At 53.1% G+C, this 14,048-nt stretch overlaps 1 protein-coding gene across 6 annotated transcripts in view; it reads right to left on the bottom strand.

Annotated features, from left to right (window-relative positions):
- DVL3 (dishevelled segment polarity protein 3) overlaps window positions 1-13,100 on the bottom strand; it is a 32,390-nt gene extending 19,290 nt beyond the window's left edge. For all 6 annotated transcript variants that reach the window (XM_065639793.1, XM_065639792.1, XM_065639790.1 and 3 more), the window contains exon 1: window positions 12,827-13,100. In XM_065639793.1, the coding sequence (XP_065495865.1) occupies window positions 12,827-12,993 (167 nt within the window). In that variant the 5' untranslated portion in view covers window positions 12,994-13,100. The remainder of the gene's footprint in view (window positions 1-12,826) is intronic.
- Window positions 13,101-14,048: the final 948 nt, after the last annotated feature.

Genomic DNA, 14,048 nt, shown 5'->3' on the forward strand with positions numbered 1-14,048 from the left:
AGTCAGTCCTGCTTTTTCTTAACAGCAGGCGAGGCTTCTGCCAAGAAAGCGCTGCTGCTGTGGAATGTGCTGGGCCAGCAGTACAGCTCATTCCTGGAAAAGCATCAACTCAGCGGGAGAGCGAGGAGAGGAGAAGAGAGGGGAAAACGGGAAGAGGGGGAGGGTGGGAAACAAAGTCTGAAGGCTTGGACTTGCACACCTGGGCAAGCAGGGAGCTGCCAGCAAGGACTCCGCTCGCCAGCACCCCCTTGTCCCGGGCTGCCAGCACAGCAGCCCTGTCCTCCGCTCTGGGGGCACCTTTCTGCTGGTCAGCCACCCCCAGAGCAGCGCTGGGAAGGCACAGACCAAGGCAGATGTCTGTGGGGAGGAGGAGTGAGGCTTGCTTCCTCCATCCTGTTAACAATTAATTTGTATTCAATGACATACCACCAGGAGATGACAAAACAGCCTCCACACGTCTTGCCCTCAAGACACTGATCAGTTCACGTTACTCTCTCCTGGCACAAACAACTTTGCAAGAGTCTCCCAAGGAAACCAGCCCAATGTCCTACCTGGTGGGAAGGGGCTTTGAGGGATAACAGGTTCTAGACGAGTGCACCTACTCTTCCAGCCAGCTGCACTACCATCAGCAACATCTCTGCTAACTGGGTCTATAAGACATACAGAGAGCCCCTATAAAACCAACAGGGAGTTAATAAAGCTCAAAACTAAGTTCCACCACAAAACATTTGCCAAAGACAATGAGAAGGACTCACGCAAAAAGCCTTTCAGAGTCACAACAGCTGCATGGCAGCAAAGAAAGAACTTTGTCCCTGATCCCAGGCTATTGCAGCACTCTGAAAAAAGGACAAACAGTGATACTATGGCCCTCTGGTCCCAAAATGCAGGAGGCAGCAGACATAGGAGGGGTCTGAATGCTCACAAAAACCATTTCTGACCATCTCTAGGACAAGGACATGTGTTCTTTTTCCTTTCTCACCTTTGGGCCCTGGATAATTTTTGGTTTCAACCTGTAATATTCACTCTCAGGAAATTGTCAGCAAGCCAGGAATAATGTGGAGAAAAACAATGGTTTAAACAATCAGCTCCTACATAGGTCTACTAGTAGACAGAATGCATCAAAGATAGAGGAGGGTTAGCTGTTTCACCTGCTCTCTTGCTTCTGATGGTGTCAGTGAGGAGACAGTACAAGAAATTCCCAGTACAGAGAGACAGCAAATAGAGCACATTTTAGCAGCCTTCTGTATACTTCATTTATTTCAGCTAACGGCAGTCATCTTTACCAAATTCTCTTAAAGATGCAGGGCTGAGCCCTTGAACGAGCAATTTCCTACCAAGCATCCTCTACCAGGCCAGCCAAGCTCACCCTCCAGCCAGCACCCAGCAAACAAGCAAATACTGTTCAACCGCTGGAGGAAAGAGACAAGAAGGATGCTCCAGTCCTGACCAAGCCAAACGTGCTGGCACACAACTCACTCAATTAGAGGTCTAGAAAGCGGATGAGAGCCATAAAGCAGGAGCCAATTGATTGCTATAAATTGAAAGGAATCTGATTAGCCAAGAAGCAGGAAAAATGTGAGCTGTCTCCACCCTGCTGCTGGTTTACTCCCAGCAATGAAAATACTCCTTTTTCCTTCCTTCATGAAAGCTCTGGTCCACAGGACTCCTTCCAACACCTGATGGATGTTCCACTGGACAAAGCAATCTCCAGGCAGTCAGGAGACCATCACCTGCCCAGGACACCTCCAAAAGAGTGACAGAGATTTATTGAAATGGGGCGCAGGCCGTGATCTCGATCTGGAAGGTGGGTGTTTCCTGCAAGCAGCCAGGCTTTTCTGCTTCAGCAGCCCGGCTATAAGCAATGACCAGCATTAGTCTGCATGAGGTGACATACAGAACTCAGTCCAGATCCTGCTCTACACCAGGGATCAGCTGCCTTTTCAACAAGAGGGTAAGTTTCCCCACAATTCAGAAGGTGACAGTGCTTTGGATCACTGTGGCAACATACCCCACCTCTGCGGGACCAAGTCCAACTCAGAGCTGCCACTTCTCTTTGACACTGTGAGCTCCCGGGCCTGACCCTGTCACGTACCATTCAAAACCTTCCCACCTGCCATCTCTGACAGCTGCACCAAAGGCCAGAGAACGGTCAGTGACCTCCAGAAGTCACCATCACACGCGATGTGAAATGTTCCTCTCATGGAGGGTCTCAAAACCACGATTGCCAATTCCCAGGTCCTTCAGGGATGGAGAAGTGCGGTGGAAGGCAGCACAACCTGTCTGCAGTCCGTACACATCCCATGAGCTCAGTAACTGTGTTGAACTGGTCACTCTACACATTAACTATTCCCAACATCAGCCCAGAAAGACTCATCACACATTATTACTGCAATAGGGCCATTTCCCATGTCTGTGGATCTGCTGGTAAGTCAAGGTACAACTAGACCCTGATTTTGACCTTCCCAATTATCTGTGATGCTGGTATCAAAACTCCATGAAATCTCCTTTAGTCACACATAAAGTCACCATGAACACTTAGTGCAAACACCATGTGTTGACCAACCAGGACCTCACCTGGTCCCTACAGATAACATGGCCAGACACAGTCCCCACCTCAAGTCCACACACCTTGCTACACAGGAGACCACGTGTGCCATGCAACTTCCCACCAGAGCACAGATACCAATCTCACCAAAAGTAACGCCGTATGAAGGCACTAAAAGATTGTTAAAGTGCCCCACATAGGCAATATTGGCAGAAGACTGCTGCAGTAGGCTCTCGTGTTTCTGCATGGGGGATCCAGAAGCACAGACACGTGCTGTGCAAGTCTGACCCAGCTCAGACACACCAGACTCAATGTACACACCCTGTATAGATGTCGCATACCTCTGCATTAAGTCGGAGCTGCCCAAGGACACCCAGACAGAGCGTACCCTAAACTGAAGCAGATGTTGCCACCCTGGAACTCCTCTGCCTCTTCCAAGATGCCTGTGCAGGGAATAATCTTAAGACTTTTCCCAAACTAACTCACTTTTTGGCCGCACCTGAAACTAAACATTTTCACTCTGTAAGAAAAATCCACCTCACAGGAGTCCCTTCAGGACCTAAAGGTGCATTTACCAGCTCCAGGTCTAAGACAACTGAGAGATCTGCAATGAAGGACTCAGCTGTGCAGCTAGAGCCATGAAAATCCACCCTCCTCAGAGCTACAAAAGCAAGTAAGAAAAAATTCAAATTAACACAGTGCAATGGCAAAACTTCCTGCATTAAGCCCCTACATGGGCTTCCAGTATAGCAGAGCCTCAGCTGGGCCCACAGGCAAGTCTCTGTGAATGGCACTAAAATACTGGTTAAGCCAGGCAGGGCTGTATGAACTGGGACAGGTCATTAGCCATATGCAAACAGAAGTACGGAGTTTGCATATCCATCACAGCTTCTGAAAAAAGTTTCAATTTGAGAAGCTGCTGCACCTGGGGGCCAACCCAGCCCTCAGCACAGCAGCGGCCTCGTCCCTGCCCCTGCCCTGCTGAGCCGGGTTTGTCACCGCACTCGTGACACTGCCCTGGCTGTCAACAGCGGCAGCGCGGCGCAGCGTTGTCACCTGTTTGCTCGCAGGTGGTGAGACACAAAAGGACCATGAATCTCAAGCAGGTCAGAGCAATGCTGAGGGAAAATGTCAAAGCCCGGCAAGTGGGCAGGCTAATGTGCTAGCTCCAGCTTTCCCGCTATGATAACCCATGCAGAGCCAGGGCTGCCGAAACACAGACCCTTCTGGTAGACCCTCAGCGTCCTCAGAACCAGCCTGTACAAGGCAGGAGCTGCCAGCCATCAGGAAACATGGAAAAGCTCACAGCCTCTGTTATCCAGATCTTGAATTCTTAGGGTATCACAGAGACAGCTGCCAGCTATCAGAGAGGCCACGTAGCAAATAAATTCCTCTCCAAACCCTAGAGGCAGGTCAAAAACCAGTGGAGGAAAGACCTTCCCACACAGGAGCTGGTGACAGCCCTCCCAGAAACAGATCTCTGCTCCAGGTCATACGAAGAAGCCTTTCCCCGCTTCAGCTCTCGTCTTCAGCCAGGACCAGAAGGACAGACTCCCACGGCAGGGATTCAGCCACCACTCACTGTATCTTCTTTTCCTCCAGTTCTCAGAAGACAGCAAATTTTAGCCAAGACACACTGAAATATACTCCAGTGAGGCGATCACTAACACAAAGGACCTAGTGGAGCAGGGTACCCAAATGTTGCTTCTGCTGCCTTTGGTAGCTGACTGTGACTGGAAAAACAATGCCTCTGGCACATCTTCTTTACTAAATAACTGATACAACAACCACAACAGCCCCAACCCTCCGCCGCGATGCAAGATTACACAGCACAGGAAGGTCAGCACCAGGCATCTCTGCCTGCCAAAGCCTCCAAGGAATCCCAGCCCGTTCCTGGACAGGCTCAACGTTAGTGCTACAGCAGTAACAACAAGGGGACGGAAAGAAAAACAAAACAGAGTCTCGCAGAAGGGGCTCAGGGAGATACTAATACTTTGGCACTTCAAGCTGCCTAATGCAATACTTGGAGACAGTGATATTCACAGCCCAAGAGCTCACATGCTCTCCTAAGGCCACCACAGATAAGCATACACACAAAGCAAAGTCATAGAGATTAGACTAATTCCCAGATTTGTACCTTACTTCAACGCCTTCCAAAAAGCCTTCACAAAAGGATTTGGTCAAAAAATTTCCAATGGCAGCTCCTGGCAGGATTAAGCTTTACTTAACTTGCCAGCTGCTGCCTAACAAGCCAGCATCCCCGGGACAAACAGCAACATGGACACGTGGTGTCACATCCCCCTTCTGGAAAACCACCATCCATCCAGCATAGGTCAGAAGGGCAGGCTCCGAATAACAAACACGGGATGGAGAGAGGAGGAAATCAATAGGAAACACTAAAAACACACAGGCCTGGCTGCTGCCTCGTCAGATGGGCAGCACGATGCAAAGCTGGTGTGACAACATGAAGGCAATTTCCTGCAGGCGCAGTCTCTGCTGTGTTCTGCAAGCCCAGCTCTCCTCCGTGGGCTTTTACACAGATCAAATATCCTAAACCACAACACTGTGATATCTATTTGGATGCAGTCAAGGGTGGAGGAGTAGCACTTCATTACAGCAGATACCCTGAGCTCAGAACAGTTCAGCAACTGCCGTGCAGGCATGCAAGAGCCTTCCCACCACTTGAAGTACCACGAGCTCAAAAAGGACTTCAGGAATTTTAGCTATGCTCCCTACACCTCTACATATACAGCCTTCCAGTCTAAATGGAGGGCCTGATGCTCATCCCAAGAGAGGACTGAAGCCAAATACATCTGTGCAGTAGAAAAGCTGTGGAGGAAACTAGATTTTCTTTGCTTATACTCACAGTGCCCTTCTTCCCCGAGCATCCCCAAATGCACAGTGCTGGGTAACAACCCCACCTTCAAGCATTCGGGCCGTAAGGCTGCAGACCCAGATGTCTCTGCCTGCTGGGAGACCAGGTGGGGAAATCACAGGTGACGGAGGCCGGGATCGTGCTAAGAGAAGAGGGGCTTAATTGAAGGCTCAGAGCACAAGGGCCTTGGGCTCATGGGCCATCTGCCTCCATCCAAACAAGACAGCACCTTTGTCCTCAGAGTCTAACACCAACCGCTGCCCCCCCAGCTGCATAGGAAGGATCGTCACTTCTGACACTGCCACCCAGGAGATCCAGCACCCGCTCTGTGGGCCCAGGACCTGGGAACAGCCAAGTTCTAGGCGAAACACTCAAAAGTCAGAAGGCTGAGCAGTGGGTCCAACACCATCATCCCATAATGACGAACTATGCTCAGGTCACAACCCAGATTATGGTGATTTATAAGCCATTTTTAACGGTGTTTGGCCTTGACCTCAGGGACTGAACCACGTTGGGGCGCAGCTGCCCCACAGCCAGGGCGCACACATTTACTTCATGGCAATTCCTGAGATGTCGAGGTAGGTTTTTGCTCTGTGCAGGAATTGATTTCAAAACACAGAACTGCTTCAAAACAGCTGTGTTCTCATGGATGGGCAAAGGTTTCTTGACTTTTTTTTTTCCAGAGATGACAAGAGAGGCTTAAAATTAAGAAACATTCCCATCAAAAACTTAATTGAAAACAATACCTCTCCAAGAAAAATGCTGGCTTCAACATAACACCATATTTTGGGAGAAAATACATTCAGTCAAAAAAAAAAAAATTCTGACCAGCTCTAGCTGCAAACAAGTTCAATAGCTGTTGTAAAGCTTCATTGTTTGCGCAGTACAGACAAGGCCTTAGGGAAATTGGTCTGCAGCCTGATTTGGCTAACTTGGCTCTCCGAATGCCACCCCTGGGCACAGAAACCAGGCTGTGACTGCCATCCCATGTGGCCTTCAGAGCACAGCTCCAACCACAACAGACAAAGCCGGACACCTACGGAGTCAGTAATAGCTGGCTCTGCACAGCAGGACACACGCTGCCGGGCACAGACAATACAACCTAGGGAAGGAGCGAACACCGCCAGCTCACCCTCTCCATCTGCACCCCAGCCCTGGCACTGCTGCACCCCCCCCGCCACCCCCACGACACTTGGAAACAGCCTCCAGCAGCAGCTCCAGCATCGATGGGCCACCCCCCGGCACGGGCAGCATTACAGGAACTTCCCACCACAAGCGCAGACAGCAGTTCGCAGCTTTCTGCCAAATCCTCAGCAGCCCAGGAGCCAGAGGCACCGGCTGCAGCAAACGACACACAAAATATCAAAAAAACAACCTCCGGTGGACCCTACCCAACCACCGCAGCACATCTCGTGTGAGCAAGCAGGGAACCGTGCGTCCTGCGGAGCGGAGAGCACAGGAGCCGGGATGCTGTGGCCTCGCACGTGGCAAAGCGCTGCCCTCCGCACAGAAAGGACAGGGTCTGGCCACAAGATGAAGAAGAGTGACGGTCGCCTCACAGCCAGGCCAATGCTGTCACTCGGGCAGAAGCAGCACAAAGGACCTGAGCTTGCAAGGGAGTCGCAGGCAGTTTTGGAGGCCCTTTTACTCATAGAGCTCTTGCCAACCTCTCCCAGCATGAAATCCACGCTGACATGGAAGCACTCTCCACCAGGGGCATGAAATAGACAAAGGTCTTCTGCAGATAGTTTCCAAATCAAAATTGTATTTAAAAAAAAGTTCCAAAAATAAAAATAAAACAACACCCCAACTCACTCTACAAAGAGCTGGCAGGAAAGGCAGGGGCGCCATGCCAGCGGCTCACCACTGCTGAGGGACTGACACTGCTTATTAAGTTTAGGATCCCTTCCCTGGCTCCAAACGCTTCCAGCCAGAAGGACAGTCACTGCTGGCATCAATTTCAAAAAGACCCTGCAATAAAAATAAATCACTCAGCCTTTCAGTGAGCGTCAACGCATTTCCCCATGCACATGTGCAGGAGATGAGGTCGCCAAATACCAACAGCATCTGACCCCTGCACTGGGAATTCCAGCAGCACCCGCTTTGTTCTGCCTCCAGAATGTTGCCCTAATCACTGCCTCGTACCAGCTTTGGAGAGCAGGTGATAATTAAGCAGGTCTGGATTAGATATCGGGCTAGTGATTAGTTGGATACCAATTTTCACTTGACAGCTGAGACCTAGGAATCACTCAGCACAGCTCTGAAGTTAAAATTGGAATCTGCAAGAGGGAGAAACTGGCAGCAGTGGGAGGAGCAGCACCATCCCACTGCTGTACCTTGAACCGCTGGTGTCCTCCCAGCAATGCAGAACAAGGAGGTGAGATGGGGAGGGAGGGATGGCCCCCTTTTGAGATAAGCGGGCCTTTCTGCTCTCCAGACAGGAGGAAAGGTGACAGAGTAAAGTGGAGACAAGCAAAACGTGTTTTCTCCACACACAGAAGGAATTCAAACTTCAGGCACTCCAGAATCGATGGGAAGACAAGATGGATCTTCAGGCCAGGTGCTAAAGACTTACCTGGATGCACAAATTGCACTCACTTAACTGAAACTCCTTTGAAAGGTTTAATTCAAACTTTAGCATGCCCCTGTGGGAACACCTTTTGATTGATATAAAATGAGCAGCATCCACTACAAGCAAAAAATGAGTCAAAAGAAATCACATTTCAATTGATATAAGAATATCCTCAGAGTTGTACCAGCCATCTGGCCAGAGAAGAAGGTCAAACCTGTAGTTCAGCTGAAGCAAACATGCACCCAACCTGGCTGGCGAGAAGATCCATGCTGCCCAGAGACAGGTACATTTCTCATGATGGACTTGGACAGGAGGCAACACTTTACACATTACTGAAGCCCACATCCCAGCAAACTACAAACTGCCACAAACCATCAGCATGGTTGTTCCCTTCCCACCTGCACAGGTCCCCAGGAGAATTTCCAGTACAGTTCTTGCAGCATCTCTATGGAACTGGGAGCTCTGTCATGTTAAGATACACACGAATATTTGCCCAAGAAGCTCAAAGTGTCAAGTGGACAAGACAAGGCACGGGAGCACTGTTAGAATTTCCACTTTGCAGATTAGGAACAAAAAAGACAGAAAATAAAAAGTCTGTTCAAAACCCCATGAAAAACCTGCAGATGGCTTGATGGAGAACATGGATCTCACAAGCGGTCATAGCACCGCACCGATCAAAGGCTCTTTCCTGCTGACCAGCACACAGATCTTACCTGTGAAATGTTGAATAAAAAGACTCAAGCTGTAGGAAAAAACCTCTTCATTTTCTAATGAGGGCAAGGTTAGCAGGCTAAGGGGAGTTCCACACTTCACAGCGAGGCACATCCACACAAAGTATCCCAGGTCCATGAGGAGTGTACCACATCTATACACAGCCATAGTTGCACCATTAGTCTGCTTAGCTCCTCCATGTCTCCAGTTCTGGGATTAGCAAGACACAAAGCCAACAAGGGCACAAATATCTGCACCCTGTGTCACTGCTCCACACCACTGGGCTCAGGCTGGATTTTGTGGCTGTAGCCCACTACATGGTGGGTAGACCAGGCAACAAAACCTTGCAGTCTTCCTGCGGCTCACAGCTCCTCTCCCCAGGACTGGGTGTGTGAAATCTTTTTGTTTCTCTTCCTTCCTACCTCGAGCTGACATCATTCTGGGGTCTTCTTAATTTGAGGCCAAGCGCTTTGACTAGGATTAGCTCCTGGCATAGCCCAACAATTCCGCAGCCACCAAGGGGAGCTTCAGTTCGCATTTCCAAGGAGATGTAAACACTGAAGCTGCTCCATCACTGCCCTGATTCTCAGAGCAAACAAATATTAACGAGATAAACAAAAGAATGAAAAATCCCACACACCAAGAGTGCAGCTGTAATACTGCCTTGGGGATGGGGTGAGCTGAAGGGAATGCCAGGCTGGAGATCCACAGCCTGGAAAGAGGAGGAAGAGGGAGAAACAGAGTCTGGGAAACAGAAGTGAGAGGAAACATTGGACCACGTCTTGCTCCAGATGACCCTGGAAGGTGAGATGCCTCCATTCCCAACAAGATGAGAGAAAAACTTAGTCTTACACCACAGGGATCCCGCAAAAGGTCCAATCGCTGACAAAAAGCATGAGCCATCGGATCTGCAGGTCTCCTCCTCGTTGATCAGCTGCCATGAGGCCATTCACTGCTACCAGCTCATCTCCTTCACCAAGGGGCTTTACCCCGGGTACGACTGCTGGACGCTGCCCAACCGACAGAAACCAGCCCAGCACAGCCAGGACATCCCCCACGCTGGGCAGAGGGCATCTGGAGGGAAGGGGCCAAGACGGTACATGTGTGAGAGCACAACACCCTTCCTTCGCACACAGCTTCTGAATACAGCCATCGTTAACCTCCTCCTGCTTTCCACTAATTGACCATGCAGCTGAGGTGCTTCCTGCCCTTCCATCCCTGTCTCTCCCTGCAGACCAATGGCTTGCTCTCTCCTGGACACTGATTACCAGGGATCATGAAATATTTTGGTTGGACTCCACCTTAAAGGTCTTTTCCAACCTAAATGATTCTATTATTCTATTTCAAGTGGTGCCTGGGGCTCCAGGGCTCATCAGAGACAAGGCTGCAGCTGGACTGCTCTGGCCGTTCCCCCCGTGCTCCAGCCAACCACCAGCATGTTCTTCAGCTCTCTGGAGAGGAGCAAGGACAGCTTTCCTGATGGGGCCATCCATGGTGGCACCATGAGAGGCTTTCTCTCCTCTGTTCCACACAAGGCCTTGACTCATGCTGCTCCAGCTACACAACTCATCATGCAGGACTTCGCCAAGGAACAGGCTGCCAGCACACAGCCTCCAACCTCCCTCAGCTGCACCTTCCCTTCCAGAGAGGTTCGCTCTTTCCAGAAGAATTAGCTCAACTGGTCCCAACAAAAATATCATCCCATGCATTTCTGATGCAACTAAACTCGCTGTGTCTTCCTGAGTGATTTTCCCCTCTCCCTGCGAGCATCCACAACTCCCTATGCTGTTTTATCATAGAGCTTCATTAATCTACCATCTGCCTCCTCTTGTGGAGCCTTAAAGAAACAGAGGAGGGTGAAAAGGCACAGCACAGAACTTTGCTGCCACCAGACCCCTCTTCCCAATGCGAGACACTGCTATTTATTACTAAACTTTGTTTATAGTTACGCAGACACTCTCCCACCCACATGGCAATGTTTCACTCAAGACAAGTTTGAATTCACTTCAAGAGCAACATTTCAAAGGATCCCAAGGCATTTGTTTACAAACAGCATGCGCAGAGAATTCGCTTCTCCCACCAATGAACACGGTCCCCTCTGAGACGGGGAGAGACAGCTGTTTTGTAGCACCCAACAGCTGAGGGACAGGAAACGATCCGCAGACAACTGATGTTGCTGAGGAAATTTATGGAAAATGAGGGCTGGAGACTTCTATTTGCCTGGAGAGAACAGGGAAGCTTCTGAGCACTCAAGCTCTCCACTGGGTCAGGAGGAACTTAGGGAGGCAAAGCATCCCAGACTGTGGTCAAAGGAGTGACTCCAAATTTCGAGCCTCATCTGAATGCTGGCATCTCCCAAGCTAACGGGAACCTGGGCACTAGTATAATTTGGCTGCAGAAGGGAGAGCACCCTCTGCCGAGGCAGCCACACTGAGCTCCATCCAAGCCCTGAACAGGCTCAGCCCTGTTCAACATAGGGTACGAGCCAAGATCACAGCCCAGGGACGTATTTGGTGCAATAAGAGGGCACCAGGAAGACTATAAAACTGAAATTTTTGGAATCCCAGGCTCCATACATAAGACCTACTGTAAACACTAAATCTTCAGAGGAGGGCGGGAAAAAATCCAGAAGGAGGATCATGCAACTCTTTCAAATACCAAAGTGCAAAGAATGGTAAAGGGTCACGTTGTGGAAGCCAAGAGAAGCTACATTTGCAGGATGGAAACGGAGGTCCTCAAAAAGGCTAGAGGAGAGTCAGACGTAGGAAGAGCCTGGACAAAACAGAGCGGGGACTAAGAGTCTTACAGAGAGTTGACTTCACGTGGTACACACTCCCCAGAACAGCCACCAACTTTAAGAAGGTAAGAGGCAGCAGGGGCCCCCCAGAAGATTATTCTGTACAGCCATCTAAACAAGGGACAGAATATACCTCCTTACCTCCAAACAAACAGCCACACATGATGGAAGGAACCAAAAGGTAGCACAAAAGAAGTGACAAAAATACCAGCGTTGGAAGAAAGCTACCCCACAGGAGATGGGATGTGAGGCAGGACTGCATCCCTCCTCCATACAGACCCATCCCAGAGATCGAGCACGGGACATCGCACACTGAGGACTGGACACGTGCATGGGTACAACAGGTCTGTCTTGGACACAGCCCTTGCTCAGAGATGGACAGCACATAGAGAACACTTGCTCCTTCTCCACAGAGACGGGGAGGAGAAAGCTAGTTCCCTTTAACCATTCTTCCCAAAGATAAGATGTGGAGAACAAAGCTGCCAAAATGGATGGCCCTCCTCCCCTAAATGGATGGCAGGAGAACAAAACTGTCCCCAGATCCACTCCCTGGGAAGGGGTGATGGAGGGAGCACCACCTCCAAACCCTCTTGGCGGAGGGAACCCGGGGCAGCCTCCCCTGGCAGGCACAGTGGCAGATGCCCAGGCCCTTCAGGTGGGGAATGACCATCCTGGGTAGGATACGTGGGGTGACGCCACCCCTATACAGCCCCCAAGGTGGGCTGCACTGGAGATACCCTCTCAGGCAAGGTGCTGCCCAGACACTGCGCGCATGGGCAGGGGGTGATCCTCAGATGGGACAACGGTCTCCTCCGGGGTGCCTCTGGCAGACATGGCAGTGCCACCCTAGAGAAGGCGCACAGGGGACCCCACCAGCTCCCCCATGGCTTCCCCCAGAGGATGGGGGAAGGGAGGATGGGGGTCGTCCCCAGAGGCAGCACACAGGGACAACCCCCCCAGAGAAGGCGCATAGGGGGTATCACCATCAGCCCCCCCCGGGGAGGTAACGCTGGGGGTGCACACGAGGGTCGTTGTCCCCCAGTCAGAGAACAAGGAGGCACCATCCCCGCCCCCCTCCCAGGCAATGGGGGTGGAGGACGGATGTGGCTCCCCCTCCCCAGAGAGGGGCCGCCAGCCCCGAGGGGCAACACCGCACCCGGAGCTCCGGGCACGGGGGGATCCTCCCCGGGGGACCCAGCCCCGGCCCGGGCAGCGTGTCCCCAGCCAGGACCCCGCCCCAGCGAGGCCCACGGGACCCGCGCCCCCGCGGGGACACGGGGACTGCCCCCCGCCCCGCCGGCGGGCCGGGCCCGGCTCCGCGCTCACCCGAAGTCGTCGTCCATGGACTTAAAGTAGAACTTATAGTTGGGGCGGTTGAGGAGGCCCTTGAAGTCGCCGAGGGTGACGCGCTCGGCCGGGATCGGCAGCTTCACCAGGTACGGCGTCTCCTGCTCGTCCAGGTGGTAAATGATCTTGGTCTCGGCCGCCGCCATGGCGCCCCTGCCCGGCCGCCAGGCCTCCGCCGCCTCTCCTCGCCCGTCCCCGGCCCGGCGCGGCCCGCGACCCCCGGCCGCCGCCTCCGGCTCGGCCTCGGCCCCCGCCCGGCCCCCGCCCGCGCCCCGGCCCGGCTGCGGCCTCCGAGCGCCCGGTCTCCCCGCGCCCCTTGTTCTCCGGTCCCAGCGCCGCCCGGCTGCAGAGCGCAAGCTCGGGCTCCGGCGGCTCCTCCCCCGCCCGCCCGCCCCGGCTCCGCCGGAACCGGAACCGGCGCCCCGCGGGGGCCTCGCTGCGCGCCGAGCCCCCAGCTGGCAGCCCGGGGCGGGCCTGCACCCGGAGCCGCTACCCCGGGGTGGGCCGGGGCTCAACGGGCACCCCGCGAGGGGCACGGCCCCTGTCCCTGCCCGGGCTGGACCCCCGGCTGGAACTGACCCCCCGCGCCCGCCCAGGGCCGCACAGCCCCCGCGGGGGTGCACGGGCACGGCCCCGCTGCCCGCGAGTGGGGTTGGCTTTGTGCTTTGCATCCACGTCCCCGATGTTCAGCCCAGTGCTGCCCGTGTGCCCGCAGTCCCTGGCTGAGCTGGCATGTGCCATGTACCCCCGTGCAGCTTTCGTCCCCCCCCACCCGCCGATGCTGCTTCATACACGTGGTCGTTCCTGTGCCACGCGTGCTCCGACCTCCCACAACCTCCATCGCCTCCCATGTGCGCACCCCAGGGCTCCCCTTCCACCTCGGCAGCCCTGGTCCTTTTTCGCACACCTCCCAGCCTTCCTCATGCTCCTCACACAACTCCGTGCCCCTCGAGTAAAGCTGACAGAACAGGGCATATCCCCCTCTACCCGGTCTTCCCCCATCCAGACCCCGCTGAATGCCCCATTCTCCATCTCTGGTGGCCCTCATGCACAGGGACTCTGCTGCACAAGAGGAACACGGCACCTCCCGCCCCACATCCTCTCCAGCGGTGGCTTCTCTCTAAACCTGGCCACCATCCAACAGCCTTCCCTGATCCTCAGGCACTGGACACCGCAGTGTTGCCTCAAGTTCCCCAGCCTC

This window comes from Caloenas nicobarica, chromosome 8 (genome assembly GCF_036013445.1).
Source record: "Caloenas nicobarica isolate bCalNic1 chromosome 8, bCalNic1.hap1, whole genome shotgun sequence".
Classification (NCBI taxonomy): Eukaryota; Metazoa; Chordata; class Aves; order Columbiformes; family Columbidae; genus Caloenas; species Caloenas nicobarica.